Source organism: Parasteatoda tepidariorum, chromosome 11 (assembly GCF_982258835.1).
Source record: "Parasteatoda tepidariorum strain Cologne lab strain chromosome 11, Ptep-v5.0, whole genome shotgun sequence".
NCBI lineage: Eukaryota > Metazoa > Arthropoda > Arachnida > Araneae > Theridiidae > Parasteatoda > Parasteatoda tepidariorum.
In genome coordinates this window covers 35,499,311-35,512,942 of record NC_141765.1, presented here as the reverse complement: position 1 = coordinate 35,512,942, position 13,632 = coordinate 35,499,311, and the positions used below count along the sequence as shown (strand labels likewise).

The 13,632-nt window shown below is 26.7% G+C and overlaps 1 protein-coding gene across 5 annotated transcripts in view; it reads left to right on the top strand.

The window, feature by feature from the left end:
* The window catches only part of LOC107443689 (protein FAM135A), a 49,261-nt gene extending 36,014 nt beyond the window's left edge, over positions 1 to 13,247 (top strand). For all 5 annotated transcript variants that reach the window (XM_087155308.1, XM_087155309.1, XM_087155312.1 and 2 more), the window contains 7 exons: positions 1,606 to 1,715; positions 2,860 to 2,951; positions 4,355 to 4,452; positions 4,585 to 4,736; positions 4,863 to 4,973; positions 5,053 to 5,169; positions 12,270 to 13,247. In XM_087155308.1, the coding sequence (XP_087011434.1) occupies positions 1,606 to 1,715; positions 2,860 to 2,951; positions 4,355 to 4,452; positions 4,585 to 4,736; positions 4,863 to 4,973; positions 5,053 to 5,169; positions 12,270 to 12,475 (886 nt within the window). In that variant the 3' untranslated portion in view covers positions 12,476 to 13,247. The remainder of the gene's footprint in view (positions 1 to 1,605; positions 1,716 to 2,859; positions 2,952 to 4,354; positions 4,453 to 4,584; positions 4,737 to 4,862; positions 4,974 to 5,052; positions 5,170 to 12,269) is intronic.
* Positions 13,248 to 13,632: the final 385 nt, after the last annotated feature.

The window sequence follows — 13,632 nt, the reverse complement described above, 5'->3', positions numbered from 1 at the left end:
CTCAAAAGTTGTTTTTTAATCTAATAAATAATCCGAAATATATTACACTCATCTCATGGGAACAATTTCCTATTATATTTACAACTATAATAAATCATAGTACGAAAATGGGTTTTAAAATGATAAAAAGAGGCTTATTTATGGATTCAAATTTATTAATCTATGATTTTTTTTTTTTTAAACATTGGTGCGTAGCATTTTTAAAAAGTGCTTAAAGGTGCTTATTTTCCATTTTCGGTTTTTTAAATCATGATCATGTAAATTCTTTGAAAATTAGTTTGCATTTTGTTAATGTATATAGAGCTTAAAAATGATTTTTGAGTGCTTGAAAAGTACTTAAGAAGTTTTTTGTTGAGAAATTTGGCTATGCACCCTGTTAAAATTTATTATTTTTATTTATGCTCATAATAAACCAGAAAATCAGACAGGAAGATATCAAAACTTACTGAATAAAGAGATCATTTCCAAGGGGTCTGTTCAGGCCAAATTTACTACCCTTTAGCAGTACCTTCACAAGTTCAACTTTAGGAAAAACAGTTTCACAAAATACTTTTTCTTAAAATTTTATTTTTGTATCACATAAGAAACGATAAATCAATATTTTTACTATATTTTTGTGTTGAGTTTTTAGTATAATTTTTAATTTTTACAAATTATGTCTAAATTTTCACTGAATAGGTACCTCTCAGAAAAACCTAGACAGACCCCTGATTTAAAAACTCATTTTAGACATAATAAGTGTCAAAAATAGCTTTTAAATGACAAGTCAATAGCTATATCTTTTCAATAGCTATATCTGTTGAAAACTAATTTCAGTCAACAGAAAATTTCAAAAATCTTTGAACAGTCTGAAGATGAAAAAAAAAATCAACTAAGTTTTGTGCAATTTTATGGCATAAAATATAATCATAATTAAATGAATGTATAGTTAATTATTATTTGTTTATATAGTATTGAAATTATATTTAAAAATGTATTTTCACTTAAATTTCAGTTGGATTTATTTTCATAATTTTTTTTTTAAAATTAAAGATAGTTATTTTATAAAATTTGTTAGAAAAAAGTTTAAATATAAAACAATATTTTAATTGCATTTACAATTTTCCTATGATCACTTTATTAATAATAAATAAAAGCTAAGTGATGGGACTGCTATATTTATGAGCTTTAGACCGAATGAAATAAACTGTCGAAATCAGTCAAATGAAAGAATAGCTGAATACAGGCTTTAAGTGAATTTATTTTATTCATTAAATTATAATTAGCATGGCAATTTCTTCTTAATTCAAAAATCAGATTGGTTTGTTTTATTGTCAACAATGTCTTGACTTGGTAATTTAAAATATTCAAAGTTTAAAAAACTAAGTACTTAGTTTCTAGTAGATGTAGTGGCATACACTTGATTCTTTTTCCAAACTTGTCAGTTGCAGACTTTTGACAGCTAGTCAAAGAAAATCTCTGGATCTTCCTATTTTTTTAATTTTTTTGTTTCAGATAATAGCAAAAGACAAACTCAATTAAAACCCAATATTTCATTTTTAAAATTTTTTCTATTTTTTGCAAAAAATTATTTTTTTATGATCCTAAAATAATGATGTTTCTCAGTGACTTCCCTAGCCTGGCATCTGATGTTCCATATTTCCAGTGTGATAGTGACCTTAGAGCATTTAGTCCTGATGGCATGCATCTTGTAATTTGTGTTCATGGATTAGATGGTAAGAAATAAAAAGTAATTTAGTTAAATTCTCTTTATATCAAAACTGAAATGTTTAGAATTTTTTTTTTATTCCGATGATTAAGGAGTTAGTAAATGTAGAAAAATGAATAAAATGTGAGCACAAACTGTTAAAAACAGTTCATAGTGTACATTATTGTTGGAATACTATACCTAATTTTTGTTTTTTGAATTTGTAGGTAGTTTAAATTAACATCCTCTTGTCAAGAACTTTTCTTAATAGTGTAAAAAAGTTATTTGATAAAAGCTAAGTCCACTTGCCATCACTTATAACTATATTCTTATCAGTTAATGACTTGATTTATGACTAATGAATGTTTAGTATGATAAACTATAAACAGACAGAAAATAGATTAATTAAAGGGAGAAGATGTTAATTTAATCTATCTAATAAAATTCTTTTTCTACTCTCCTTTTCCCCAACTTGTTCCAAAGATATAACTTCAGATAAAAGTTAATATTAAAAAAAAACCTTAAATTCCAAAAGTAAATTAATCTGATTTAATTATAAGCAAAATAATGATATTAAACATGAACAAAATTGAGTAGTTTTTTTCAAAATTAAAACATTTATAATTTAATTGGAAACAAAGTGTTTCCGCTTAAGTTTTTTTCAGTCAGCATTAATATTCATCTTCATTAATATTTGAAGTTCATTAATTTTACCAAAACTTGTTTTCTTTAACTGCTCCTGTTTTTTCAAAATTTTTTCTAGTGTGCTTATTAAATTGGAATGCATATTTAGCTTGCAGAAACACGAAGAAATAATTATTTTTTTCACATACATGATATTTTGTAGCAGATCCCAAGCATAAAAATAAATTAGATTTTTTTTAAAGGAACAGAGATTCTTTAAAAAGTAGACCATTTCTGAGCATTAGTTTATTAGGCAAGTAAACTTGTCTATCAAAATGAATTTATTTATGAATATTTCATTGGGACAAGTTTGTTACTTTATAGTTTTCACTATGAATCAGTAATTTTACTTAGTTTCATTATACATTGAATAGTGATAATGAGATAAAAATGTAACTACATTGAAAAAGTTATATTTATTTGTTGTATATTTTTCTTACTATTTCATTGATAACTATTTTATAAAAGTAAATATTTTTTACTAACAGGAAACAGTGCTGATTTACGTTTAGTTAGGACTTATTTAGAACTTGGATTGCCTACTGTAAACTTTGAGTTCCTTATGTCTGAAAGAAATCAAGTATGAATATGTTTTTTTTATTTTTATTTTTTTTATAGTAGCTTAACCATTAGTCTGCTTAACTACTTAGTATTTGGTATGCTAAAGCATGTTTTTTGGGCTCACCCGTTGTTCCAGCCATAAGCAGAATGTTAATTGAATTGAATGCGAAATAATTGGTGCCTAGTAAAAATATTCTGTAGCATGTGCTTGTCATGCGTTGTATCGAATTTTTCTAGCTACACATTCAAATAAAAAATTCATGAATTAATTTTGTAATTTGTCTTATTGCAATGACTTCTTGACTTTATTTAGGAATATCTACCAATAGTTTCCATAAATTTCTCCAGTTTATTGTTAATGTAACTGTTCCATGCTATTTCTTTTAATCTTTCTTTTATTTTTGAAGAAAGCATATATTTAGGAGTTATTCCTATTAAATTGAATCCTCTAAATATTAACTACATATTTTTGTCAATTTGATATTAACGTTAGACCTTTAAACTTTTTTTTTGTAAGATATCTTTGTTATTATAGACATAACATTTGTACATCATAGTTTTATAAAAAATTTAAATTTCATTTGAGCCTTAAATTTATTTCAAATCTCTTATCTTTTTCACATTAAATACATTATGTATTACACTTGACTTATCATTATTTAATGTAAAATAATAAGTTACTGCATACTTTCTAAATTGTTATTGTTTTTAATTCACAAACTATTGGCAATTTTTTTATAAGAAGTCCTTTTTCTTAATTAATAAACCGTTTTTTAATTCACAAATCAGTTGCAAACAATAAACATAAGTTTTTGTTCAGACGAATTGTTCACCTATAATCTGAAAATAAATTAATGAATTTTTAAAAGCTGCTACAGGGTGCGTAGTGTTTTTAAAACGTGCTTATTTTCGATTTTTGTTTTTTAAAAGCCCTTAAAGCTGCTTTTTTCATTGGGTATTTTTCAAAAGTGCTTATTTTTCCCTTTTTCAAAATGAGATTTTTCTTTACTATGTTGATCTTTGCTTCGAATTATGCTAAAGAAGCAGTTAACATTTTTTCTTTGAACGTTTTCACAATTAATTCAACCCCAATCTATTTCAACATAGCGTATTGTCAATCCGTAGCGTATGAAGAAAAAAATTTGTTTCACATGATCCAAAATTTCATGGTTTTTGACAATTGTCAAAAACAATGCCAGAATGTTTTTTTTTTTGACATCAAGGTTAAAACAAGATAAAACCGTTAATTGTCAAGAACTTTCCAACCCTGCGTAGTTATGATAGTTTTTTAAGTGCTTAAAAATATTTTTTGAATGCTTGAAAAGTGCTTAAAAGGTGTTTATTTTTTGTTGAATAATTTGACTATGCACCTTGTGCTATATTAAGTTGTATTTGAAATTTTTTACTTGTTTTGTTTTTTAGGGTGAAACATTTGATGATTTTGATACAATGACTGATCGATTAGTTTCTGAAATAACTTATTACATAGAAGTGTATGGTTTAAAACCTGTTAAAATCAGGTAAGAATTAATTCTGTGAAGTTAAAAAGTTTTTCTTGGTTAACATCTGTTAATTCTTAGCCCATAAATTTAGAGAAATTGTTCCTAACACCCTTTACTAGATGGCTAACATATTATTGCATTGCTTTTCAGTTTCATTGGGCATTCCTTGGGAAATATAATAATCAGATCTGCCATAACAAGACCAGAAATGAAGCCATATCTTTGTAAACTACACACATTCCTATCTTTGTCTGGTCCTCATTTAGGAACATTATATAATAGTAGTGGTTTGGTTAATATGGGTAAGCTAAAAATTACAATGCTCTAAGTCTATGTAATATAAAGTTATTTCTCTAATAGTATAATATATCATGCTCTAGTTTTTTAAAAATATTATCCTTTATCTAGTCTCTTTTACAACATTTTAGGTATGTGGTTTATGCAGAAGTGGAAGAAGTCTGGTTCATTACTACAATTGGCTATGAAAGATGCTTCAGATCTTCGTCAAACATTTTTGTATAAACTGAGTCAGAAATCAGGTGATATTTTTTACAATTCAAAATTTAGTTTCTCACAATATCAAGGATATTTCTAAATTTATTTTAATTTTTATTGAAGGTTTGGAGCATTTTCGCAATATATTATTATTCGGGTCTTCCCAAGATCGTTACGTACCTCTACATTCTGCTCGAATCGAACTCTGCAAACCTGCCCTTAAAGATACGTCCTTACAAGGTATTTGGAACCTATTTCGCATTTGCATGTTTGTATTTTATGGAGATATAACATAAAAACTTGGTAGCTTTAAATTAAAGTTTGATCAAAAGTAAAAGTGGTTTTCATTGTGAATTTTAAAATTTTGAATTTTTTACTTAACCCCTTACCTGCCAAGTAAAATTTACGTGATTCTCTCCCCAGTGCCACCATTTTTCACTCAAGTGCGCTTTGTTACGCGATGTTTTGGTGGGGGAAAAGATGCACGCTTTGCAATTTAAAAACAGTTCACTTTCACAAGAGAAGAAAAAGGAAAAATAGAAAATAAAAAACTTAAACTAAAGAATAAAAATACAATATAAAAGATGCTAAAACTTAGCTGTTGTATGATAAATCCTGAAACATGGTTGGACACATAAACCAACGTCTCATTCATTGCACTGATTGCGGGATTCACGACGAATATACACGAGAAACGAAACCGAAAGAAGAATAAACCTGACCTCACTCAAATAGAAAAACACAAGCAATAAATACGATGATATCACTTTTCTAACACATCCCTTTCCCATTTCCCCTTCCACCTGCTCCGAAATTGATAATACATTCGTTGCAAACATTTTCAAGGTCATTTTACTGCATTTAGAAGTCGGGAGTGTAGTTCCATTTATAGCAGCGCAATGCAAAACATCGTACTTTGGGAAAGCGTATATATATGCCTGCGGCAGTTAACGCATCGTCTGGCCGAGACGTATACATATAGGCTCGCGGCAGTTAAGGGGTTAATAGTGAATATTTTATTTACTTCTCAAGCATGTTCGAGCAATATGTTTTGCCCTTTTCTAAACTTTTTACGGAATTTTTTTTTAATATTTCATATTTATACATGATTTCATTCCTGTTATGTAAATCACATTCTCTTAAAATCTTTAGATAATAAAAATTGCATTTGTAATTCTAAAAAATATAAACATTATATATTTCTGTTATTTTGAACCAATCTTTGCTAAATGAGCAGTTTCTTACCAGTGGTGAATAGAAAAATCGTATGTGGTACGTATAGATACTTTGAGAGTTTTGCACTTTTTTTAAATACAAGAAAAATATGGCTAATATTAATTTGCTGTATTTAATATCATTTAGAAATAGTAAACTTAGCCATAGATTTCGGAGCATTTTGTGTTCGAAGTAAACAAAAGTGCATTCTTTATTGACAATTTAAGCTTTGAGATAATTGATTTTCATTAAGTTATATATCTGTGTCACATTCCCCTTTATTTAAATAAAATAGTTTACTATTGACAATTTTTTATTTATTAGAAAAACGTATAGAATATCATTCATAATACAGGGATGTGATTCTTCCTCAGATTCGAAGATTTCCGTTTTTTATCAGATTTTTGCATTTTTTCCGCTAATTTCCGTGGAAATTTTTTTGCACAAGTTAAAATATTTTATGAGGAATTTAATTTTCTGCGGAGTGAAAGTATTGGAAGTCCTTATTCCTCCCTCTGAACTTTCTTTAAAAATCATTTTCTTGAGATAAAACTTTATACAGGGATGAAATTTTTTTTTGCTTTTGTCTCGCAAATTTCAGCCTGTTTATCAAAAGCTCCGATTCTCTAAAAGTATATATTTTTTTTTATAAATATATAATTTTTTTTGAAAATTTAGTCATTGAAATAAAGTAATTATATTTATTTACGATTTTCAAAGATAAGCAGAAAATTCAAACTATGTCCTAGCTGCTAACCCTTCCGCATTTTTTCTTATTATAGTTATTTTCTCCGCTTATATGCACAGAAAATAAGATTTTCCGTATTTTTATTAGTCCTTTGTATAGCTCGTATTTTCGTTATTCAGACGTCGCTGCTTCCTGTTTTCTGGCGTGAAAGCAAAAAAAAAAAAAAAAAACAAAAAACAAAATAGAGGTGGATTTGCAGTGAAAATATTTATTTGCTCATTCAATTAATTTTGTAAATATTTATTTATTAAAATCCAATGTCGTAATTCATTTTTGCAGTTGTAATATTGAACATCAATTTTCGTATTTATAGTGCTTTAAAAATTAGACATTGGGATTCGTATTTGCTCGATTTAAAAATTATGCATCATGATTCGTATATACATGATCTAAAAATTACGCATCACGATTTGTATTTTCACATTTTTTTAAATTCAATATAGAGTTTCATATTCACATGATTTAAAAGCCTCATATCGGGGTTCATATTCTCTCAATTTAAAATCATGCATGTGATTCATATTCATATATTCATACAGATTTAAAATTAATCGTCGTAAAATAAATATCACAGGTTTACAAGTTTAAAAATTTCACTTTTTTGTGAAATATTTTGATATATATATACACACATATAGTCAAACCTTGATATCTCGAACTTGAAGGGAGAGGAGAAAAAATTTGAGATACCGAAAATACGAATTATCTAAAATCGCATGTTATCGATAATAGAATAAAGAAAAATGCTCTTTACATGCCTTATTTACTATTCCATATGTATTCTAAAAACACTTTTTACACTTTCATTTAGAAAAACATTCAATTGTTGTTTGCTTTAGAGATGTGTGAGAAAGTTTGTCTGTAACACTTTCTAAGTGGACTAAAACTTTAAATGACTCCTCTGACATATTTGGTTGCCTCTCAAATAAATCTCCTTACAGTGTCCACTGCAGAAAGTGCTTGTTTGTTAGTAACATTGGGCGGTAAATCTTCGATTTCCTCATCCTCTTCTTCTGATAGTTTGCAAGAAGCTTTCGTTTGAGCGATGATATCATTGTCATGCCACTGACCACACACTGCTACTGCATCATCTACGTTTACAAAGTTATGAAATTCCAATTCGTCAAGTTTCATGAGTCCGGTCAATCTGTCCCAATCATTTTCATGTAGTTTTCAGCAGAATTAACCATATTGATTGTTTGGCTACTGTCGTGATCTTTAATGAATCCAGCCTTCTTGAAGCCATTCATTATCGTAGAGAGAGACACATCATTCCATGCACTGACATCTTTATGTCCATTTTTTTTAAAAAAGTTTATCATTATGAAAATTGGTTTTCTATTCTTAAAATGTTTCATTTTTTTTGGAATAATTTTTTATTTTCAGAAAAAAAAATCTACACTATTTATGAAGAAATCTAAACTATTATGGAAGTTATCGAGGGATTAGAAAAAAAAATGAAATAAAGTTTTTTTTTAACATTGAGTGTATAGGAAATTTGAAGGGAATTTTTTTTCCTTTGAGATACCGAAAAATTCGTGAAATCGAGGTTCGAGTTAGCGAGGTTCGACTGTATATATATAGTGAAGAAAACAAATGGAGTAGGAAACCTAAGATTGCAAGTTCCAAACTTAAATAGCTTATCTTCAATATTAATTATTTGTTTTACAAAAATAAATTAATGAATATCAAATCTACCATAGCACAGACAGACAAAACATAGAGGACAAAAGATCCAGGATATTTTCATTTTAAATTTATACATTTGCTTTAGTGCTATCTGCAGGTCATAATTTTAATAAATGAAAACATAACAAAAATCAGTTTTTTTTTAATATTTAGTTTCTTAATTCCTATAACATAAGACTATTCAGTACTTTGTCTGTCTTTAGTATATTGTTCTTTTTTGATATTCAGGATTGCATAATCTACTTACTTTTATCTGACAAGACAATTTAAATTGAGTGTTAATTTTTAAACATCAATAAATTGGATGCTTTCAAACTTGTCAAATTAATAACACTTATTTATTTTATGTAAGTTATAACTTAGGAAATACATATTTTTTTGTTTTAAATAAAAGAGGAAGAATTTTGAATAATTTTGTTTATTTGTCAGATTTTTATTTAAGTTTTAAAAATTATGAAAAAGTGTTTTGAGATTAAATAAATAAATAAAAAGTTAAATATAGAATACCATTTTCATATGTTTATTTGCAAGATTTATTACTTCTTTATTAATTAAAAATTGCCCTTACCATTTAAAATCTTCCTCACAAAGTAGTAAATTTCTGATAAATCTTTTGATTTTTTTTTTTTAAATATATGCATTACATCTGTGAATAGCATACCTAAGTTGTTTTCTCTCAAGAAAATATTTATTGTATGTCTTATCTGCGAAAGTGCACAGCGTTGTTCTGTCCATTTTGTATAGCCTATCTGTTGCAGTCCTGGGCTACAAATTGGTATATGGATTGAAGAATTTTGTGCAAATACAATGTTTTTTTTTTGTAATCTTTTTGAGGGCACATGTTTTTAAATATTTGAGGACGAATCTGGTCATCTTGAAATTTTGATCTAGCCTTAGAAGATCAAATAGGATATTGATTAATGCAATAGTATTTGAAATTTTTAAAATTTTCTTTTGCTATGGTGTATTAAAGTATGAAATTTTCTTTTACTACAATTATAAAAAAAGGTTTCTACAATTTATAGGGTTAGGTGGGATAAAGTGAGGATATGTTACAAAAACATTTATTTTCTCCTTTTTAATTGAGATAACTCATTTAATATTTTTAGAGACATTTACTAGGATTGTGGCAAGCATTTTTATTTATGTTTTAGAAGCTGATAAAAAATTTGATGTCCACAAACTGTTTTGATCAACTTATGCAGTATGTTAGTTTAAGATATTAATGAACTTTCTTGTAATATTATTAAAAACTAGCAAAATCTAACTTTTAGTTCAAACTGGTAGAGGGATATCCAAAGGACAGATCTACATAGAAATTTAAGTGTAAATTTCAAAATTATATTTATTATGAATTGTTTTCTAAGGTGGGGTAAGTGGGTATATGGTTATGCTTAGCTAAATGTTGTAAGATAGGGATATTTCTTTTACTTCTGTGTTAGCTTTAGTAAGCATCTAATATTTTATAATGAAATAGCTAAAAAATAATTAGCTTGTTTGATTATAGCCCCTAATTTTAACACTGAAAACAAATTTTCTTTTAAATTTTATTGTTTTGAAGAGAAGAGAGATAGGGGGAAATAACAATATTACAGACATATTATAAAATTAGATTGTCAATTGATTAGACAATTAGATTACAATGTCAATTAAAAAGATGACCAAAATAGCATAATGATACTACTTAGCAAGCATATCTAAAGATATAGATGAGTTTTACTTTTCACACAAGTTTTTGCCTTCATATGGCAGTTTTTTCATGGAAAATAAAACAACTTTGTCAAAATAACTAAATAGAATAAAAATACATGTCTGCTATCCATAGTAAAAGCACTTTAAATTATCACTATAGATATTAATTTTTACACTCAAATTTATATTTCAAATAAGCCAAAAACTGTTACAATATTCTTGTTTTTTCATGAAATTATGTTGAGTTCAGCAAATAATACGGCATCTGAAGTGAAACCTAACTTTGCTAACCATGAACATTAACTCTAATAATATGACAGAAAAATATTTTTTGGCATTTAGTTTTTTAAATATAATCATGATACATAATGGGTCTATCAAAACATGCTCTTTTGAATGCATTACTGTAAAAATACAAACAAACGAAGTTGGTAAGTTATGTTTCATATTTAATTTATGTGAATCCAGTGTTTATGAAATGCATCAAAATTTTGGGTAAAATAAATTTAATGGTTTGGTTTTAGAGCCTTCTTTTAAAAAAGATAGACTTAATACCCACTTTACCCCACCTGATCTTATATAGTTGTACTACCAAGATCAAAAATTTGAGCTACTGGTCAAAATGTGAAATAATTTGTATAAAAATTGTAAGGATTAGTTTCCTGTGAAATACATTTAAAAGTTCAAATCAGATTAGCTTCTTTTTTATCTTTAACTTTTTTTTCATAAAATTTAAGTACTTTTTAATTTCTTTTTAAAGATAGGGATATTCAATTATTAGGATTGTTCAATTATCTCAAGAAATATGCATCTGTCAAAAAATCTAAAACTGCAAGTGTATAATAATATTTTTAAAAGTTTTCATGGATACCCAACTCAACTCCCAATCTCACCCCTTGGAAGAGAGAGGAGCAAGTTAAATTTAAAATATTTATCCCTATTTTTTATGGCAGATTTAAGTTTTCTAAGAAAAGAATCCCAGTTTGAATTAAAGGTAGTTGCATTTTGGTTCTTAGATGGCACTTATAATATAAAAATGGCGCTCAATTGTTTCAGATGAAGATACATTGAATTACACATATCTTGAGAAATTAAAAAAAAAAAAAAAAAAATAGACGAATTGTTTGATTTTTTTTATATGACACTAAACTCGACCCACTATCTGAGGTTAAAGTGATTCTCAGGGGTTGGGGCCAAATTGACACTTTCAGCAAAATTAGATAGGTTTTTCAAATGATTAGACTTCTCTATTTTTATTTCTTCTATCTGACAGGCATTTCTTTAGCTGTTTTCATTTTAAATTATTCGTGTTTCATCTTCATTTTAGGATTACAGTGCATCCATGAATAAAAATACAATAACCTGTAGTCAAATTGATGTATTTTTCTGTAAAATTTCTATCTGGATGTTTATAGTTGATATTTTGAAGTCATTCCCACCCTTTTCCTTGTGAGTGAAATTGAGTTGAGTTGAGTTTGGGGTCATTGCATGCATCTTTTGAATAAATTTTACTTGTGCATTCTAAGATTTATTAGATCCAATGCATAGTTTTGTAGATATGACAGTTTCCATACTTTTTGAACATTCTGTTAAAAATTAAACATGAAATAAAAACTATAATATAAAATTGTCTATACTTTGCTTAGTAAGTACATCAGAATTAAAAAATGTCTAAATTTTTTATGTATAGATTTTGATTTTCAGTTGAGACAAATGAAGAAATATTTTGCTCTTATTGTAATTATTCTACTATTTTGTTTTGAAAAGATGCATTTAAGATTTGATTCTAATTATTATACACGTTTTTCTGTTAGACTTTTTAATTCTTTGCCGTAGTCAAACATTCAGAAAATAATTTCTAACAAACATTGTAAAAATGAAACTCTTAGGATCAAATATTTTATTGAAACTTCTTAAAGCAAAATGTACTTCTAAATTAAATGTATTAATTTGTGTTCTTTTAATACCTAGTTATATATTGCATTATATATTGCAGGTGTGGTTTATCGAGAAATGGTAACCAACCTTATGCAGCCAATCATCCAAAATCCAGATATTGCCCTTCTAAGGTATGATGTCCATCATGCTCTGCCTAGTAGTGCGAATTCTCTGATCGGCCGGGCTGCACACATAGCCGTCTTAGACTCAGAATTATTTATTGAAAAATTTTTAGCTGTTTGTGGATTGAGGTTTTTTATCTAATTTGTAAACATATAAAAATAAAAATGTTATGATTGCTGTGATCTTAAAACTGTAGTTTAAATTGAAATAGTCATTAATGGTGCCAGAAAGGGAAATCTATTGTTTATTCTGAGATAATTTAAATAAAATGTGGCAATGGATAAAAAGCCCAAACATTTGTATAAAGTTTGTGATACTATTTTCAATTTTATACTTGGTGCATCTTTATACATTTAGCAGTAGTTGCTTCTAAGACCGAAATCTAGAAAATAAAATATCTTTTTATATGTGGAGTACAGTAAAAGACTGGAAAACTTAGTTAAATATGGAAATTGTTGTGTTTTTGTTTAAATTAAATAAATGTTTATCATTGTTTTGTGTATCTTATTTATTCTGAGATCTGATATTTATGTTTTCCTTTGAGCTATTATATATAATTTATTTATTTGTTGAGTGTAAGTTAATAATATCTTTTTATTACAATTTTTAAAATTCAAAACTGCCATTTTTATGAATAAAATTTAGTTCTGTTTTAATATCTATCTATCATTATATTATTTTTTGTGCAATAATATACTTGTTATATAGTTTTATTTAATAATTTATAATATGTTTTTAGCTATGCATTTGTTGTTTTTTAAGTTCAGAATATCATTTATGGATGAGAAAATTGTTGAATAATTCTACATTTTAATTGAAGTATAAATTTTTTTAGCTGTAGAAATTAGTGTAGATATAATGTGAAATCTAGTTGAAACTAGCTAGTGTAATGCCCTAAAATGAGGAAAAAAAATGCTAATATATTCATTTTATATGTCATACTCCAATTTTGTTTGGGATTATTCATAAAATAAATTTGAGACAAGTGTAGATTAGTTAGTTGATGCATGTTTTTGTTATAAAATACCCTAGAAAAAAATAATATAAGTAAAGTAATATTTCTGTCCATTATATATAGTTTAATAAAATGCTTATTAAAATCTTAATTTGTATTTTCAACTTATTGATTTGAAAATCTTTCAAAACAATTGAGAGCATTGCCTAAACCATATCCACATTAAATATAATTTATAATTAATATTATTAAATTTTTTTTTTTTTTACTTTTATTCCTTTTTTATTCAACCTACTTGATTCTTACAAAAAAATGTGAACCTGAAATTTATGGCATAAATTTA